The sequence below is a fragment of the Pleurodeles waltl genome, chromosome 3_2 (genome assembly GCF_031143425.1).
Source record: "Pleurodeles waltl isolate 20211129_DDA chromosome 3_2, aPleWal1.hap1.20221129, whole genome shotgun sequence".
NCBI classification, from domain to species: domain Eukaryota; kingdom Metazoa; phylum Chordata; class Amphibia; order Caudata; family Salamandridae; genus Pleurodeles; species Pleurodeles waltl.
The window spans coordinates 98,057,549-98,076,220 of record NC_090441.1 but is presented as its reverse complement, the minus strand read 5'-3'; the positions used below and the strand labels follow the sequence as shown (position 1 = coordinate 98,076,220).

The window sequence follows — 18,672 nt, the reverse complement described above, 5'->3', positions numbered from 1 at the left end:
AATGCCCTCATTCCAGATATAGTCCACAATCGGCATAGATTTAATGCTCTTTTGAAAAGGCTCCTTAAAATCATACAAAAAACAGTCCATCTGTTTTGTGGGCATGGGCAACTCAAACCTTTTAGCTGCTCTTTCCAGCAGGTTGTGGAAACCACTGATGTCACCCGGATGGGAATCTACAGAAACCGGAGAGGGAGAGGACGGAGTGGGAATTTGATAGTCATCCCATTCAGTTACTGCGTCCGGCAATTCTCCTTCCTCTCTATCATCATCATCCTCAGAGGAGGACAAATCCTGCACAGGAATGGAAATCGGTGTTTGTGGCAGTCCCTGGGATGTTTGGATTCCTGGGTGGACAGGGGTAGAAGGCATACAGGATGCAACAGGTTGCTGAAATTCCAAGACAGCTGGTGGAAACCGCCTTCTATAGTCGTCCAACATAAGTTGTAGATCAGCTATGATTGATCTGCTCCTGATAAGGATACTGGTGGGGTTGCGGGTAGTAAGATTGAGGATCATGCTGGGTGTCCTCCTTTCGATCCTGGCACTTGACGTGCAGTTCTGATGGGCTATGAGCAACCCCGAAAGGTCCCTCATCATCTGAGTACTCTTGCTCTAGCAGATGCATAGGTACCAACGCTGAAACTCTACCTGGAGATGTTGCCAACGGTGAAAGGAAAGAAGACTTCTTGTGTGCCGTAACCCTCGTCGACGGCATCGCCAACGTCGACGGGGACGTAGACGGTACACTCGTTGGCATCACCGACGGCATCGTCGACTGTATCAGCGTCGGCATTGTGGACGGTATCTGCATCGCCGACGGCAGCGCCAACGGAGTCATCAACGGAGACATGAATGGAGAAATTCTTGTCGACGAGGAAAACGACGACGGTAGAATCAACGTCGACGGTCTCACAGGCGGTAACATGGATGAAGGAGAGGCGATGGGCGAGGCAACCATGAACGTCGTCGACACGATCGGCGATGAAGAGGGTAACGCCGTAGAGATTGTAGCCATTGTAGCCGTCAACAACGATGCTGTGCAGACACTTTTAGACACTGCCGTCGACGGTGCTCTCGACGACGATGTCGTTGACGGTGTCGTCGATTTTCCTGATGGTGTCTTAAAAACCTGTTTCACCACTTAGAGTCTCAGAAAAAGCTCTCTTACTGCGCTCTGAGGAAACAGGTCTCTCTTTTGAGTGCTTTTTAGAAGAACCAGAACTTCTGTGAGGAGAACTGGAAGGACTTCCAGGTTTAGAGGACAGCCTTTTTTATTTCTTGTGAGCCTTTCTAGGAAGATCTTCCAAGTGAGGTTGAGGAGATCTGCCTCTTTTCTGTAGCTTTCTGGAGGAAGTTGTAGATTCCTCACTGTCAGAGCCAGATACTGGGTTAGATCTGGACTTCAGTTTCTGGAGCCAAATTAGTAGTCTACCCTCCCTGTCTTTGAGGGTTTTGTTACAGAAGGTCCTGCAGACCTTGCAGTCTTTGGCCACATGGTCAGGGTAGAGGCAGTAAATACAGTGTCTGTGTGGGTCCTCAGAGAGAAGCCTCTTTTTCCCACAGGTCTTACATGCTCTGAAAAGGCTTTTCTTCTCTTTATCTGACATGGTGAATTCTTTCCAAAACAGAGTTCTCTTTAGCAATGTAAGAAGAAGACACCTTACTTGCTGTAGAAAATCATTTTTCTGAAGAAAAACTGCAAAAATGAACTTCTCTGAAGTGTTGACTGAGCAGAGCTCAATGGAGACTCCCTAGCACGACGTGCGGTAGAAAATCTGAGGGAAGGGAGCTCCCCTCAGGAGGGTTCTAGAGGGAGGGGAAGCCTGATTGGCTGGGCCTTGTTTCGGTCCTTTTGCTCATAATGATGAGGATAGGCTAATAAAGTGAAGGCTTAGGCCTTTTTTCTTTGCAGTAGCCTGTATGTATAGCTGTTTTGATGTACCGGGGGCTCCCATCTCGACGACGGGAAGGATTCAAGCATGTGAATCTATGAAAGTTCCAATTCTGGAGTAATGATCATTCTAGTGGATACTCTATCGGCAGATTCCTCAACCTGTAGAAATATTCCAGATGTCAAACTGGACCTGGAAACTTCAAAGCACTCACGTTGCCGGTAGAGGGCGCTAGCTTCATGTTGATGCCAGAACTGCCATCAAATAATATCACAGAAGTCACATAGCATCCTCCCAGGAGCAACAACATCAGTTTTTATCCATTTTTTTCAGCTTTCAAGAAAAGCGGATGGACTGATAAGAGTAGTGCAGTACCAAAACATAATCAGGATCTAATTAACTTTCCTTATGACTATCCATCACATGGGAAGGTGGGAGCATCAATTAGGAATCTGCAGGTAGACAGAGTATCCACCAGAAAGATTGTTGCTACAATTAACATTTCCTTGTGGTGGATATTTCTACATTAAAATTCCTCACCTGTAGTACAGATTACAGAGCAATAGTCTACAGAGGAGAACGGTTGATGGATGACTATACAAAGGCACCCTGCAAGACAGTTGTGGCTAAGTGACCATCTCTTCACATTTCAGAATCCAGGCAGTAATGCTTAGTGAAAGTGTGCAGAGATGCCCACACAGCTGCGCTCCATGTCCATGCAATTGCTACTTCTCTTGCAAGGGAAGACATGATTACTTTGGCCCCAATGGAATGTGTCATGATCCCTTCTGGAGGTTCCATCTTGGCCAAAGCATAGCAGGTCTTGATGCAGAGGATTATACACCTGAAAGGGGCCTTTTCTACACTGCTTTGTCTTTCTTTGCACCAAAGTAGCCCTCGAAGAGCAGGTCATTCAGCCGTGTGTCCTTGGTATGGTCTAGGTGTAGGTAGTAGTGAGATGGAGTGGGGGAGAAAAAAGGTTCAGGTGGGTGATGGACTGATTTAGATGGAAGGGAGTCACCATCTTTGTTGGGAAAGCAGCCCTAGCTGTCAACAACAAAATGTCGGGACAAAAGGAGGTAAAAGGGGGACAGGAACTAACAGCTTGTGTCTTGCTCATCCCTTTGGCGGAAGTGATAGCCACCAAAAACACTGGGCCATATTTGTGTCCTGGTTTGCGTTGCTCTTGCACCATGCAACACGGCGCAAGAGCGACGCAAACCTTAAGTGAGATTTACAGAGCCACTCAAGGTTACCTTGCGTGGCCCTGTGTGGCATCATAAATCTCGAGTAATGTAACACAGCGCAAATTGCTGTGTTACATTACTGTGTGCCAGGGAGGCGTTTCCATGTGTGTTGTGTGGGTGTTCCCATGCAACATTCATGGATTTTACTGATGTATTTCCAAATTTACTACAACTTGTAAACCTGGGAATGCACCACAAATATATGCCTCTCCAGAAGAGGTGCAACAAGGAGAAATATGTTTATTTCTCCCTGTTTTTCCTCTTTCTATGTGCGCTGCAATTTGGAGGACCCATTAGTTTTAAGTAATGGCCTTGCAGGACACCCACCCTCCTCCCAGGCTTCCAGTGGGATTGGGGAAGCAAACTAGGTCTGCTTGCTTGGTGGTGTAGGAGAGGAGGGAGAGGAGTAGGAGCAGGGTGTGCTTTAGTGCTGGTGTCACCCTGTGTGACAATCTGTTTGTTGGCACCCCTCACCCCCATGACTCCCTCCTTGGATTCCCAAACTACCGCCCAGCAAAAGTGCCTCTCATATCTCCACAGTGCCTCCCTCACATACATTTAATTTATTTTAAAGCGCTGCAAAAGGCTAGCTTTACAAATCCTCTCAAATATACACATAAAATGCAGGTCAGTTCTTTGCAGCAGGCATATTAACCCTCTGCTCTGCTTTATGGTGAGTCAAAATTACCACTAGACAAAACTGTGATCTCTCTCTCTCTCTCTAGCAAGAACATTAATCACAAGAGTTATTTTTACATGTTTATTGCTGCCTGGAAGCTGGTTGCACAAGGAACTCTGCATCAGATGCTTTTAAATTATAAGCACAGCGCAACCCTATGAGGTCAGTGCCCCCCTCTTCAGGTCAGCACCCAGTGGAGCTGCACCGGTCGCACCACCCTAAAGCCGGCTCTGAGCAGGAGAAGAGTGGCTGGGCGGATCCATTCCCCTTACCTCTGCCTCTGTGTATTGTCTAATGAGTGGATTTTGTTGTTGTGGCTATGACCGTGCTGGTCTGGAGCCATTTCAGACACCAAGTCTTCCTTTTCCCCAAAAAGGTGTCAACCATCAAATAGGAGATCAATGAGGTTGGCCCGAACGTTGGATGAGAAGTTTGACGTGGGGGGCCAGGCATACTGCCAAATGGAAACCGAAATGCCCACAGCCACAGGGTCTACAGTATTAAGCTCAGACTCAAGGATATGTGGGGAGGCAATTCTGTCCATCCTGGATTACTTCCTGGATGTATGCCCTCATATCCTCCAGAACACGAGACACAATCGTTTGGACCATGTCCCATAAACTGTGGTTGTAGCGACAGAGGAGGAAATTTGCATTCAGTGTTTTAAGAGCCATATTCGTTGCTGAGAAGGTCTTTTTCCCCCAGGCCTCTAGGTGCTTCAACTCCCTGGGTGGGAGACTGCCAGGAAACTATCAGCTGACTGTCCAGAGGATAATGATACTTGGAATAACAAGGATGAGCAGAAAGAAGCAGTGGATCACCTGAAGCAGGTTGGTACTGTCTAGCCACTAAACTCTGCACAAGCGGCGTGTTTCCCTTGATGACTGTGTGACTACAGGGGCACGCTTCACTCCCCCCCGAGAAGCTTGAGTGATAACTGGTGCGTTTCCCTTGATGACTGTGTGACTACAGAGGCACGTTCCTCTGTCCTTCGAGAAGCTTCAGTGGTGACCCAGTGGTAACTCAAAGTGGTAACCCAAAGTGGGTACCACAGCCCTGCGTGAGATTAAAGACTGAGAGTTAATATACTCTTTGCATGCAAGTTTTAAACTTCATGCTTTTGTATGTGTCCGAATTGACTGAAAGCACATTGACGTCGGGGCAACTATAACACAGACATCCTGATGAAAGCCCGGGGCCTTTTTAGCCCAGATACGGGCTCAAACATGTCGACGGCTTAAGTGAGGGTCTTAGGTCCATAATATCCTAGTAATCATAGTAACACCCCGTTTGGATTTATATCAAAAGTGTTCCCTGGAATACAGTTGAGCCCACGCTGGCTTTTAGCAGCTGGGTGGACCCAATGATGAAGCATGCCACTAGTAGTGTGGATGAGGGTCATATTTAAAGGAAAGATTTATTTCCTTTCTTTGTAACACCAAGTGTTTGCTTTTGAGAAGGTGCCTCAGATGTCCTTGGCTGGGAATACTCCACTTTTCGGTAGCAGTGAGATAGCAGAGAGAGTGTATTCCCCCATTTCCTCCTGAACAGGGAAATATCTTCCTTCCCTACCTAGTGGCAGGGCCTCTTTTCAGCCTTGATCCACTTTTTGAGTTACTGCCTCTGTGCCTCATGTTGACAGGAGGACGTGCTTGGCTGCACATCGGGCTAGTGTAAAGGGCATCCCCCTTGCTGAGCAAAGTGGATAAGTCAAAGCATTGGGAAGCTCTAGCAGGAAATAACTGGAGAATTGAGGTATATCAGTATCATACATGGTATCAATGTCCACATACATCAGCCCAGTATTGGTGCAGTTTGGGACAATGCCATAGTAGGTGAGTTAGTGTGCCTGGCTGTCCACATTTGCACCAGCATCCACCATCGCCTCCTCATTTCCACTTGAGGGCCCTGGCTAGTGTGGAACATCAATAGTGTGTTATTTTGAGTAGGGTCTCCTTCACAAGAGAGCTACTCACTGAGGTGGAGGACCAGTACAAAATGTCTGACCATTTTCCGTCTGTGGAGTGCTTGCATTCTAGTTCCCATCTCCGTTCAGCAGGGGATTTGTTACGATTTATGAGGGTATTACGAAAGGCATAACTGTCGGAGAGGAGGTCCTTATCGTTACAGCGGGTAAGAAGCCACTTCTCAAACAGCATGAGTCGTCTGCTTGTGAAAGGGTGAATTAGATGATGTGTCGTCCAGTATTTAGTTTTGTGTATTTGATAATCAGTTTTAATTTGTGGAAAGTCTAGCAGTCCCTGTGGGTCGAAATAGGTCCCCAACCCTTTTACAGTTGGCTTCTTGTTAATGGAGGAATGTCATACCATGCATAGCAGGGGGGGAATCTGGGATACTGATAATAGGTGTGAGTGGTGAGATAGGTGTGTAGAGTTTCTAGCCCACTTTAACCCTCTTCCATGTCCTAACTGTAGCCCTCACTACTGGGGAGATAAACACCCCTGGTGGATGGTGTTTTTGGGCAGCCAGGGTTTATTCCAGGTATGTATGCCCAGCAATTGCTTGGTCTATAAAGCACCAATGCCTTTCTGTGCTTGGCCTATTCCATTCCACCAAATATGTTAGCTGTGCCGCTTGGATGGAAGCATCTTAAATGAGGAATCTCTAAACCTCCCTCTGATATGGGCAGGTAAGCACATTTCTGAGCCATGTGGCCCTCTTGCCATTCCAGATCTAAATTTCAATCAACTGTTGGAGTTTCTCCAGAACGTGGTGGGGTAGCTGCAAGGGAATGGTTTGCATTAGATAGAGGATCTTCAGAAGAAGGGTCATCTTGATTGCCTCTATCTATGGGATCACCCCGCCAGGACTGTAACTCTGAGTGGGCATTCACCAGCAAGGCTGCATAGTTATGCTCCGCCATCTTTTCTATGGTATGGTGGGAAGACCCAAATATTGGACCCCTTGATTTGCCCATGGGAATGGGAAGAGTATCTCCAGCTGGGTTCTCTCACCCTGGGGTATGGTGAGGCTGAGTGCATATGACTTCTTTATATTAACCATAAAGTCGGAGGCCCTGCCAAAAAGTAGTGGAGGCAAAGAAGAACGGAGTTGTGTTATTGCAATCATAACATCATCTGCCTAAAGGGCAATTTTATGTACCTGGTTTCATATACTTTTATACCCAGCTTTTCAGGGGAGGAATGCATATGCCGTGTCCATGCTCACCTCTGGTGTGAGGACCCAGATCTTATCCCCGTCTGGAGGGCCTCCATCTCTCCGCAGCTGCCATCTTAAGAGCACCCGGGGCTTCATGGCTGCCAAATAATCTATTGTTCGCCTGCTAAGGCAGTAAGCCGCGATCTTGGCTTCCTATTAGTGCTGGGAACACAAACCCTTCAATACATGTAGTGGGAAGCTACAGGGAGCACCAATAACCGTGCGTGGGTGATCGTATATGGCGGGGCTCTGGGAAATGGCTCCTATTTGGACACCATTTTGGACACGCCCCCAGCAAATGTATTTAGTGCATGCGTGTGCACAAATCATCATTGTGTCTTTTCAACTCTCCAGTGATATTGGCAATAACCATTTTAAAAGTACATTTCTATCAAACAAACCCTCAAAATGTAAAATAAAAGATCTCCAAAATACTCAAGATGCTGGATATTCACATCAAAATTTTCTTAGAGCGCTATAGTTAGACTGTAAGCCTTTTCACTAATACCACCGTGAAAAATCCACTTAAGATTGAAATGTATTCTAAACTAACCAACTCTTAATTTTCAATAGCCATGTTAACCTAAACTGTACCCTCTTACCTTGAAAACCCAATCCTGGTCTATTCACAGGTTCATCTAATGAGGAATCATGCGAGTTGCTTTCATCTATACATCCAAAATAAAATGGACAGTGAAATTAAAAGAATGCAGTACACAAATAGGGTCAAATGCAGGGGAACACTAATGTAACTTTATTGCTATACCTTGCTGGGCAGTGTTGAATTCGGCAGTAAGCATGTTCCTACCTAGGGTTCCTGCAGTGTCGACAACAGAATCTTTCTCTCCTTCAACAAGAAGATCTGGCCTGGGGAAAAAAAAACACAGAAAGAGTAGTGAGATGAATTCATTCTTTTGGTCTTTCAAGACAAGCTCGACCTAAAGAGCAGAAAGGATATGAATTTATTTCATTGGTCTATAAAGAAGTGTGCCACCTAGAGAGAACTGAGATGAATTCCTTCCTTTGGTCCATCAAGAAACACTCCATCTGCTGTTGGAACATTTTGATAGACCAGTGAAATTAATCCAGCAGCTGAAAATTTTAGTCTAAATTAAGAATGGAAAGGCTTCAGACCTAGCACATTCCTCCTACATTTGGGAAGAAAGTAGCCTCTCATGTATAAGAACAACACAAAACTGCCAAAAAAGCACTGGGACTTGAGAAACCACCAAGGTCATCACAAAAGGCTAACATTTCAATGTTTTGTGAACTAGGTAAACATCCATATTTGTGCTCCTCATATAGACTCATACAGGTATCAAATGTTATCAAAATTAATGCTTGCTTGTCTACAAAAGATATTTGGAAATATGATCAATTTAGATCTACTGGGATGCAATCATAATAGGCAGTTGAGCCAAAATATTTCAGCCGCCATCTCATGGACAGCTAAAGTGAATCCCTCCTCGTCATCACTGTCTAACCGTCTTGGCCAATCCTAAAAGACATCCGCCTAATTAAATAGGACTATCTAAGAGCCACACTTCAATTTAAAGCCCAAGAAGTAATTAAAGGGTAATTATGAGCAAGATTTAGATTTTGGCAGAGGGGGTATCTGTCACCGTTTTGACGGAGTAACCCCTCGGCCAAAATCTAAATTAGGCACTAAGTTATCAATTTAAGGTAAGATGCAGGACCGGATTACAATGCTACTTATCCCCCTTTACTAGTTTCCATTTTTCATTGTGCTTCCAGTTCTGTGAGGTAATCCTGATATTTCTCACTTTTGAAATAGTTCCCATTACAGTCCTATTATATGCTGGCCACTTGTTAATTCTATCAAGCAAGCAAACAAACCTTGAACAATCAAATCATGTACTTTTCCAAACCTCAGGCGATTTTTAGGATACAAGCAAAAATTGTCTAAAACAGGTAGGGATCTGTTTTTCCCTCTATAAAATCAAGTTAGTACACATCATCTTAACAAAATGTTAAGTTCTTCAGGGTGGTAATCAAAGAAAATCTAATGATATATTCAATTTAAAATATCTGGTAAAATGATAAGTGATTACAAAATGATTCATACTAAAGTAAAGTAAATTATATTAAGATGATGGTTCTTCACAGGTTTTTACTCCTTTTTTCAGAGGTTTCCTACCAATGTTCCAGGTATTTAGGTTTATTGGTTGCACAACCTAAACCTGCAGTTTGAGAGATAATTTTGACATAATTTTATCTCTTTGATACTAAAGGGAATTTGAATAAATTTGAGGTAGTAGTCCTTGAATGTGGCCAACAAGTGGTTTAATTAATATTAAAGTCATCTTTTAGAAGCATAATATATGAACACATCTACTGATATATGCTTTTTAAAATTCAATGCACGTCTCTGAGTATACACCTAAAGTTGTGTCTCACTTCTATGACAAAACTGTTGGTTCAGGCCATCTTCTACCTTGACTTGCTTGCAAACAAACATGACTAGCACTTATATTTATATACTACAACCACGATTTTTGGATCCAATTCTTAGCTCCAACATAAACTGAGGTAGCCAAAATGCCTAGCAGTGCTCATAACTTAGCTAGACAATGAAAGGTAGATGACCTCATCTTATCTGACATTTGGTTAAGGCAGGAAGATCAGGTGATCTTGACAAACTGACATATTTAAAAAATAATTATGGGGTCAGATTAAGAAAATACTATTGTGAAATTGTACTAATTCTCCAAGGCATTTTCCTGATAGGAATCTACATTTATAGGTATGGGCAAAGAAGTCTATTTCCTGGCGTGTCGTCTACAGGATGTGGTATGTAGCTGGATACAATACTTAACAAATGGAACAGGTTTAAAATTCTCCAGGGGGAAGGCGCGGCCTGAAGAGTCAAGATGGCTGGCGCAAATTTCAGGGCTCCCATCACTGCTATTCCCATACCACGTTCCTCATGTACTGGCATTCAGGAGATTACGGGGGAGGTCGTTGTAATCACCCCTGCTTGCAGTGATTCACATACAACTGGTTCAGAGGCAATTTCGAGGGCCCAGGGGCCAAGGAAGATAGCGGCATGATGCACGTCACCACCAAGAAGGCAGACCAGACTAGAGCTGCGCACTCTTGGCCTCCGTGGCAGTGAGTGCCGGGGCCTGCCCAGGGGATTGCTGCCTTCTAGCCCACGTGAGGCCTCTTGACAGCCAGGGTGATCTGAGTTTGGCCCTTCTCTCAGTGATCCTGTTCAGCCGTACCAGCTTGTCGAAACTTTGGGTGGCGCCAGCGCTAGTCTAGGCTGCTGCCCATAAAGGGAGTCCTGCCTGAGGCCAGGGCACTGAGGATGTCTTCTGCTCATGCTTATGGCTGGTGGGGCCCTCAACTTGCCTGCCTGGGGCTGGTGGAGGTCCTGGTGTACTATTGGGGTGGGGCCCTTGATGCTTGGCGACCTGGCCTGGATTCTACTTGATCATGTAAGCAGCCTAGACTTTATGCTTTATGTGAGCCTCATGGGGGTGCTGTAGATACTGATTGCGCAGGGCATTTAGTGACCAGATACCCCCTTGGGGGGTATACTGCACATATCACTAACTGGGGGTATCTATAACTACACAACAGCAAATTGCTAGGTGGATCGAGGGTGCAGTCCTTGATTCGAGTGTGACATGGGCATGGCAGCCTCCCTGGAGGGACTGGAGGCAGGCAGGCAGACGCCATGGAGACCTACAGGGGTGGGCTTGCATGAATATGACCTACCCAGGCTGGCGGTGAGTGCCTTAAACTGGTTCCAACTTCCTGACTTAGTGCCAGCTGTAAAGAAACAATGGAAATGTGGGGCTGGCTTTTGCTGGGTGAACTATAATCCTGAAGTTCTGCACAATTTCATGGAGACCCTGCAGTTTTTGTCCCCCTATATGCCTGGGAATGGGGTTTGGCGATGACTGCTCGTGCTACCCAGGATCTACCCTGGCACAAGCAGGTCAGCCCCTGCCCACCTGGGTCCTTGTCTGTGACCCCTACTCAACTATAGCTTTATCATTGTGGGATAACAAGGCACTGCCTGACACCTGCTACTTCATCTGCAAGCTCTGCTGCATTGTTGACTTGATATGGGCAGGGACAAGGGCCAAGCAGGCCAAGCTTAGATGGATAAGTACAGAGCTCCCTTGGGGGATCAAGGGGCATTTAAGGAAGTGGTCCAGAGGCACCATCAACTGAGAACAACACAACCCTTATCCTACAAGCCATTTATGACTCTAAAACACTGTGGGAAACCAGAATAGGGGAGGTGGGAGTAGATGTGTCCCTGCTCCGCCAGGATATCTGCCAAACAGTTGAAAGGGTCTCGGAGGCAGAGGCAAGGATTTCTACTTTAAAGGACACTGTTAAACATCTCTCTTCTGAGGTAACCTGATTATCCTGCAATGCAAAGTTCCTCCAAATCCGTACAGAGGATCCGTCTTGCAAAACAACTCTTGTTTCAGCAGGGAGTATAATCATTTTCCCGGACTACACTCACATAATACAGACTGAATGCAAATCCTTTGATCAGGTCATGGCTAAATTGAAAACCATGCACATTTCATACATGCTCCTTTACCCTGCTAAACTGCAAGTGATCCACCAATTGAAAACCATTTTCTTTGAATCGCTGAAGGAGGCCTGGACCTGGCTGACTGAACAGCACCCTCTCATCCTTACTCCCTTGCTTTCATAGCACTCCACAGACTGACCTCGGACAAATGACTGGAGCCTGGAAAAGCCAAAGGGCCAACACCAGCAGATGCAGTCATGTAGGAGTCCGACGGGACACTTGGGAGTGGATACCACCACTGAGACCACTGTTGTAGAGGGGAACAACAGACAGGAGATACTAGGCCAGTAGTTCACATTGGCCCGAATTCCGCTGTGGACGCGAAATCTGGATGACTGGCTACACCGCAAATGGAATATTGTTTGCACATCAGCACCGCTGTATCCTGCACAGCTCTTGGTGACTGCTGTACTAGGGATTGTGCTCAAAGGGGCTGTTCAGCCCACCGGAGTACATCCCTGTAGGAGGCTTGCCTGGCTTGTAGTGGGTACCAAGGGGTACTTACACTCTGTACCAGGTCCAGTTATCCCTTATTAGTGTAGAAGAGGTGTTTCTAGCAGCTTAGGCTGATAGAAGGTAGCTATAGCAGAGCAGCTTAGGCTGAACTAGGAGACATGCAAAGCTCCTACTATACCACTGGTGTCATATGCACAATATCATAAGAAAACACAATACACAGATATACTAAAAATAAAGGTACTTTATTTTTATGACAATATGCCAAAAGTATCTCAGTGAGTACCCTCAGTATGAGGATGCCAAATATACACAAGATATATGTACACAATACCAAAAATATGCAGTAATAGCAAAAGGAAGTAATGCAAGCAATGTAAAGTTACAGTAGATTGCAATAGGAGCACATAGGTATAGGGGCAACACAAACCATATACTCCAAAAGTGGAATGCGAACCTATCTGAGCTTGTAGAGGGTCGCTGGGGCTGTAAGAAAACAGTGAGGGTTAGAAAAATAGCCCACCCTAAGACCCTGAAAAGTAGGTGTAAAGTGCACCTATATTCCCCAGAGAGCACAGAAGTCGTGATAGGGGAATTCTGCAAGGAAGACCAACACCAGCAATGTAACCAAAGTGGATTTCCGGACGAGAGTACCTTTGGAACAAGGGGACCAAGTCCAAGAGTCGCAACAAAGTCGAGAGTGGGCAGCTGAGGGTGCAAAGAAGCTGCCACCGGATGGTAGAAGTTGTGGATTCTGCAAGAACGAAGAAGGCTAGAAACTTCCCCTTTGGAGGATGGATGTCCCACGTCGTGAAGAAGCTTGCAGAGGTGTTCCCACGCAGAAAGACCGCAAACAAGTCTTGCTAGCTGCAAGGGTCGCGGTTAGGGTTTTTGGATGCTGCTGTGGCCCAGGAGGGACCAGGATGTCGCCACTTGGATGAGGAGACAGAGGGGGCGCTCAGCAAGTCAGGGAGCCCTCACAGAAGCAGGCAGCACCCGCAGAAGTACCGGAACAGGCACTTAGAAGAGGAGTGAACCGAAGCTCACCCGAAGACACAAAAGGGAGTCCCACGACGCCGGAGGACAACTTAGGAGGTTGTGCACTGCAGGTTAGAGTGTCGGGGACCCAGACTTGGCTGTGCACGAAGGAAATCCTGGAAGAGTGCACAGGAGCTGGAGCAGCTGCAAATCACGCGGTACCCAGCAATGCAGTCTAGCGAGGGGAGGCAAGGACTTACCTCCACCAAACTTGGACTGAAGCGTCACTGGACTGTGGGAGTCACTTGGACAGAGTTGCTGAGTTCCAGGGACCACTCTCGTCATGCTGTGAGGGGACCCAGAGGACCGGTGATGCAGTCTTTTGTTGCCTGCGGTTGCAGGGGGAGGATTCTGTCGTCCCACAGGAGATTTCTTAAGAGCTCCTGGTGCAGAAAGGAGGCAGGCTACACCCAGAGCATGCACCATCAGGAAACAGGCGAGAAAGCAGCAGGATCAGCGATACAAGGTTGCAGTAGTCGTCTTTGCTACTTGTTGCGGTTTTGCAGGTGTCCTGAGCAGTCAGCGGTCGATCCTTAGGCAGAAGGTGAAGAGAGAGATGCATTCGTTATCTAAAGAATTCCCCAAAGTAGAGACCCTAAATAGCCAGAAAAGGAGGTTTGGCTACCTAGGAAGGAGGAAAGGCTAGCAACACAGGTAAGAGCCTATCAGAAGGAGTCTCTGACGTCACCTGCTGGCACTGGCCACTCAGAGCAGTCCAGTGTGCCAGCAGCACCTCTGTTTCCAAGATGGCAGTGGTCTGGAGCACACTGGAGGAGCTCTGGGCACCTCCCCTGGGAGGTGCAGGTCAGGTGAGTGGTCACTCCCCTTTCCTTTGTCCAGTTTCGCGCCAGAGCAGTCCCTGAACCGGTGTAGAATGGCTTATGCAGAGATGGGCACCATCTGTGCCCATCAAAGCATTTCCAGAGGCTGGGGAGGCTACTCCTCCCCAGCCCTGACACCTTTTTCCAAAGGGAGAGGGTGTAACACCCTCTCTCTGAGAAAGTCCTTTGTTCTGCCTTCCTGGGCCAAGCCTGGCTGGACCCCAGGAGGGCAGAAACCTGTCTGAGTGGTTGGCAGCAGCAGCAGCTGCAGTGAAACCCCGGGAAAGGTAGTTTGGCAGTACCAGGGTCTGTGCTAGAGACTTGGGGGATCATGGAATTGTCTCCCCAATCCCAGAATGGCATTGGGGTGACAATTCCATGATCTTAGACATGTTACATGGCCATGTTCGGAGTTACCATTGTGACGCTATACATAGGTAGTGACCCATGTATAGTGCACGCGTGTAATGGTGTCCCCGCACTCACAAAGTCCGGGGAATTTGCCCTGAACTATGTGGGGGCGCCTTGGCTAGTGCCAGGGTACCCACACACTAAGTAACTTAGCACCTAACCTTTACCAGGTAAAGGTTAGACATATAGGTGACTTATAAGTTACTTAAGTGCAGTGGTAAATGGCTGTGAAATAACGTGGACGTTATTTCACTCAGGCTGCAGTGGCAGGCCTGTGTAGGAATCGTCAGAGCTCCCTATGGGTGGCAAAAGAAATGCTGCAGCCCATAGGGATCTCCTGGAACCCCCCAATACCCTGGGTACCTCAGTACCATATACTAGGGAATTATAAGGGTGTTCCAGTGTGCCAATGTGAATTGGTGAAATTGGTCACTAGCCTGTTAGTGACAATTTGGAAAGCAGAGAGAGCATAACCACTGAGGTTCTGGTTAGCAGAGCCTCAGTGAGACAGTTAGTCATCACACAGGGAACACATACAGGGCACACTTATGAGCACTGGGGCCCTGGCTGGCAGGGTCCCAGTGACACATACACTAAAACAACATATATACAGTTAAATATGGGGGTAACATGCCAGGCAAGATGGTACTTTCCTACAATCCCCCTCATCATTTCATAGTTGGTTTTATGTTTCGGTTTGGTAAGGGCGACAGATGCTTCTTTGGCGAGGGAACTATAGGCAGGGGTAGTTGGGGGAAAGGGAGATTAGTTTATATGTTTTTTGTTCTCAGTTTGAAATGCTCTGTTTTGCTTTATAGCCCTCGTAGTTCTTCTCATGGATCCCTGACATCTCACCTAGGATTTCAGTCATCAAACTATTAGGGATGACTTCTTGATGGTTGTCCCTATGTGGTAATGGAGATTTACCTGGTGCAGGTCACACAGTGATTTTGCCAATACTGTCATGCCATGTTAACGGCTTCTTAGACTGTATCAAATGGAGGGCAGTATTCCAGTTCATACAACGTCAGTTCCCAGGAATCCTCTTGTTACAGGAAACCCACTTTCCAGGTAAAAATTGCTAATTTCTTGTTCCCAAGGGTAGGGCTTTTCACACCAAACATGTAAGTAGGTCCCGGGGGTACCCTTCTCTTACACAAATTTCTCCCACTAGCTGTCACTAAAGCAACCAATGACACCCAAGGTAGATACATTATACTGGAGGATACAATAGAAGGGGTTGCATATAATTTTGTAAATGTCTATATACCATCAGCTTTGCATTATCCAACGCGGAAGATCACTGGTGAACTTATCGTGGCACTCGCTCAAGGGGTTGAAATTATCGTGGCACTTGCTCAAGGGGTAACTATGGTGGGGGGACTTTAATGAAATCATGGGGCACAGGGACCGGTATGGGTCGTTAGAAGATGCTCAATGACGTATTCAGGCCTGGCAGAGTGGGCACAAGGACTTGACCTTATTGATGTTTGGCACATATGGCACCCAGAAACCCGAGAGTATACTCATGCCTCTGCAGCCCATGGGTCTCTGTCCCTTATTGATTATCTGTTTCTGCCCACCGATGATCTTCTTTGTAGTAGGGGAGCTCAAATCTCACCTCGCAGGATTTTTAAATCATTTCCCGATCTTGATTCACTTCCACACACCAACCGACGGTGATCGCCCAATATGGCGCCTTAATACTTGGTTTCTTCAGTACGATAAATTTGTTGAGTTCTAGCATAATGAAGTAAAAACCTTTCTTGGACTGAATGAAGGCTCAGCAGACTCAGCTGGCACCTTGTGGAGATGCTCAAGGCTTTCATGAGGGGTGTGGCTCATACCTACCTCCGGGGTGCAGACCGAGAAAAGCTCAGACTTATTACAGATTAAGAGACAGCAATAGTAGTTGGTGAGCACCGAGACTGGGGACGCTAACCGAGTCAGAAAAAAGTAAATTAGAATTCGATCTCTACACCACCTTAGCATGGAAGAGGCGCATAAGTGCTGGATGGCTTTGGTATGGCGGGTGTACGAGTGGGGAGATAAATCCAGTAAATTACTCTACAGGCTCGCCACTTGCCACTCAGAATCCCGAGTCATTCCCCATGTGAAGGATGCCTATGGGAAGTGGATCGAGGAATCGCAGGAAACTGCAGAAGTTTTTGCCCAAAACTCTGAAACCCTGTATGCCTCAAAAACATGACCGGCTCTGGAGTTGGAATCTCCTTTGATACAGGAGCTTTCTTTGCCAAGTCTCTCTGTTCCACAGAGGTCTGCGTTAGATCAGGATATTACAGTGAAGGAAATAGAAGCAGCACTTTCAGATTCCAATCCTTGTAAAACACTGGGACCTGATGGTTATCCGATAGAGTTTTATCGTAAACTGCCGGGACATCATTCCTTCTGTGCTCAAGCTCTTCACAGAGGCAGACAGTAGAGGTCATTTCCCACCCAACAGTTATCAAGCCGCAATTGAGCTCCTGCCCAAGCCTGGCCCTCCCTGTCGTCATGCACCTCCTTCCGCCATATCTCACCTATTAACAGCGAAGTTAAGATATTCGCCAAACTCCTGGCTAATTGGCTGATGAAGCTTATTCCATCTCTTGTTCAACCAGACCAATGTGGATTTATCCTCTGTCAGGGAACCAGACGTATTCGTCAGGTGCACGTAGCCCATTCCCACATCAAGGCTATGGGAGGCCTGGTGGCCCTCCACTTAGTCGACTTTGAAAAAGCATTCAATATGGTTGATTGGTTTTACCTGGAGGTAACCCTGTGCGAAATGGGCTTCGGATCTCAATTCCGCACATACATTAGGGTTCTACATGCTGGCCCCTGAGCTCAAGGGCGCATTAATGAAACGCTGTCTCATGAGCTTTCCATAGTCCGGGGCACCCGACAGGGTTGTCCCCTTGTGCCTCTCTGCCCTGGCTAAAGAACCCCTGGTCGTCTGGGTATGTTGTGATGCTCAAGTGTGGGGCTTTGACTGGGAACTTGCGGTGGGGACTGCAGATGGTGTTCTGTTTTTTATGTCCTGACCATCCGAGATGGGACCCATGATTCTCCACACACTAGAGTTTTTTGGAGAAGCATCAGAGCTGTGTGTTAACTGGAACAAATCCTTGCTAATCCTGTTGAGAGGTGCCTGTAGCTATGAGAACAGGCAATCTCAGATCCTGATACGTCGGATTTGTTTCCAATATCTCGGGGTATACATCTAATTGAAATCAGGCCTAAGATGGGTCAGAATCTGTGCCCCCTGATGCGCAATTCGGGAAGATTTACTTTGCTGGACCAACCTGCCCCTTTACATTATGGGCAGAGCCACACTTTCAAGATGATGGTCCCCTCAAAATGATTTGCATATTGCAAAATTATCCCCTGCATATCCCACAGGCTTGGTTTGATACCATACAGGCCATGAGACGTAAATTTATATGGGCTGGTGGAGCTCCCAGGATAGGCATGCGGAAATACATTCGAACAACATATGATGGTGGCCTCGCAATGGTAGACATTAGATCATTTTATTGGGCTATGACGCCTCTTCCCATTAACAACTGTTTGCATGGGTGGATGGGATGACCGTGCTTATAGGGGGAAACTAGCCCTACTAGGGTTGGATAGAGTGATGAGCATCGTATATTGCGCCCCATCCCGCTTAGCTTCTAGACATCACCTAGGTAGTGCTTCGAACGTCGCGGGTTGCACTCCTCGGGGCGGGTTTGAACCGTAAACCTACCCTAGGACCACTGCTCTGGGAGGGTAGATGGTTGGCCCATGTATCCAACCTAGAGGGGTTTAGAGGTTGGGACCACTTAGGACTTCCTAAGATTGGTGATGTGTGGAAGAGTGGCCACATGAAGTCTTTCCAGGAACTCATGTCGCAATTTCACATGCTGCACTTCTAGTTCTTCTGTTATCTGCAACTCTGACATGCTCTCTGTACTTACCGAAACTAATTGGAAAACATCCCTGAATACAGCCCCCTGTAGTGCAGGTTACTCATGGGTACTCTGGGCAAGGGAGCGGTGTCCCAGATTTACAAGTTGCTTGTAGTGTGCTCCCCCACATCAGAAAGTACTTTGAAGCAGAGATGGGAAAGATGGGTGGGTGCCTTAGATGACAAAGACTGGAGGCTCCTCGGATTCTGGTGATATCTGTGAGGCTCTGCCTAGTACAGTTCAAAGACCTACACCAGGTGTATATGACACCCTATCAGGTGTGGAGGGGAGGCATTCACGATTCCTCAGCTTGTCACAAATGCCAAAACCCTAACGGGGATTTTTTTCATATTAAATGGCAATGTCTGGTAGTACATTCCCACTGGGCCGCCCTCATTGGTGTTCTCTCTGCA

The 18,672-nt window shown here is 46.8% G+C and overlaps 1 protein-coding gene across 4 annotated transcripts in view; it reads right to left on the bottom strand.

The window, feature by feature from the left end:
• GTF2IRD1 (GTF2I repeat domain containing 1) overlaps positions 1–18,672 on the bottom strand; it is a 561,920-nt gene that overhangs the window by 180,352 nt on the left and 362,896 nt on the right. For 3 of the 4 annotated variants that reach the window (XM_069226904.1, XM_069226906.1, XM_069226905.1), the window contains exons 19-20: positions 7,768–7,868; positions 7,604–7,669 (exon numbers count right to left, since the gene is read on the bottom strand). In XM_069226904.1, coding sequence (XP_069083005.1) covers positions 7,604–7,669; positions 7,768–7,868 — 167 coding nt within the window. The remainder of the gene's footprint in view (positions 1–7,603; positions 7,670–7,767; positions 7,869–18,672) is intronic. The other variant, XM_069226907.1, reaches the window with a different exon arrangement.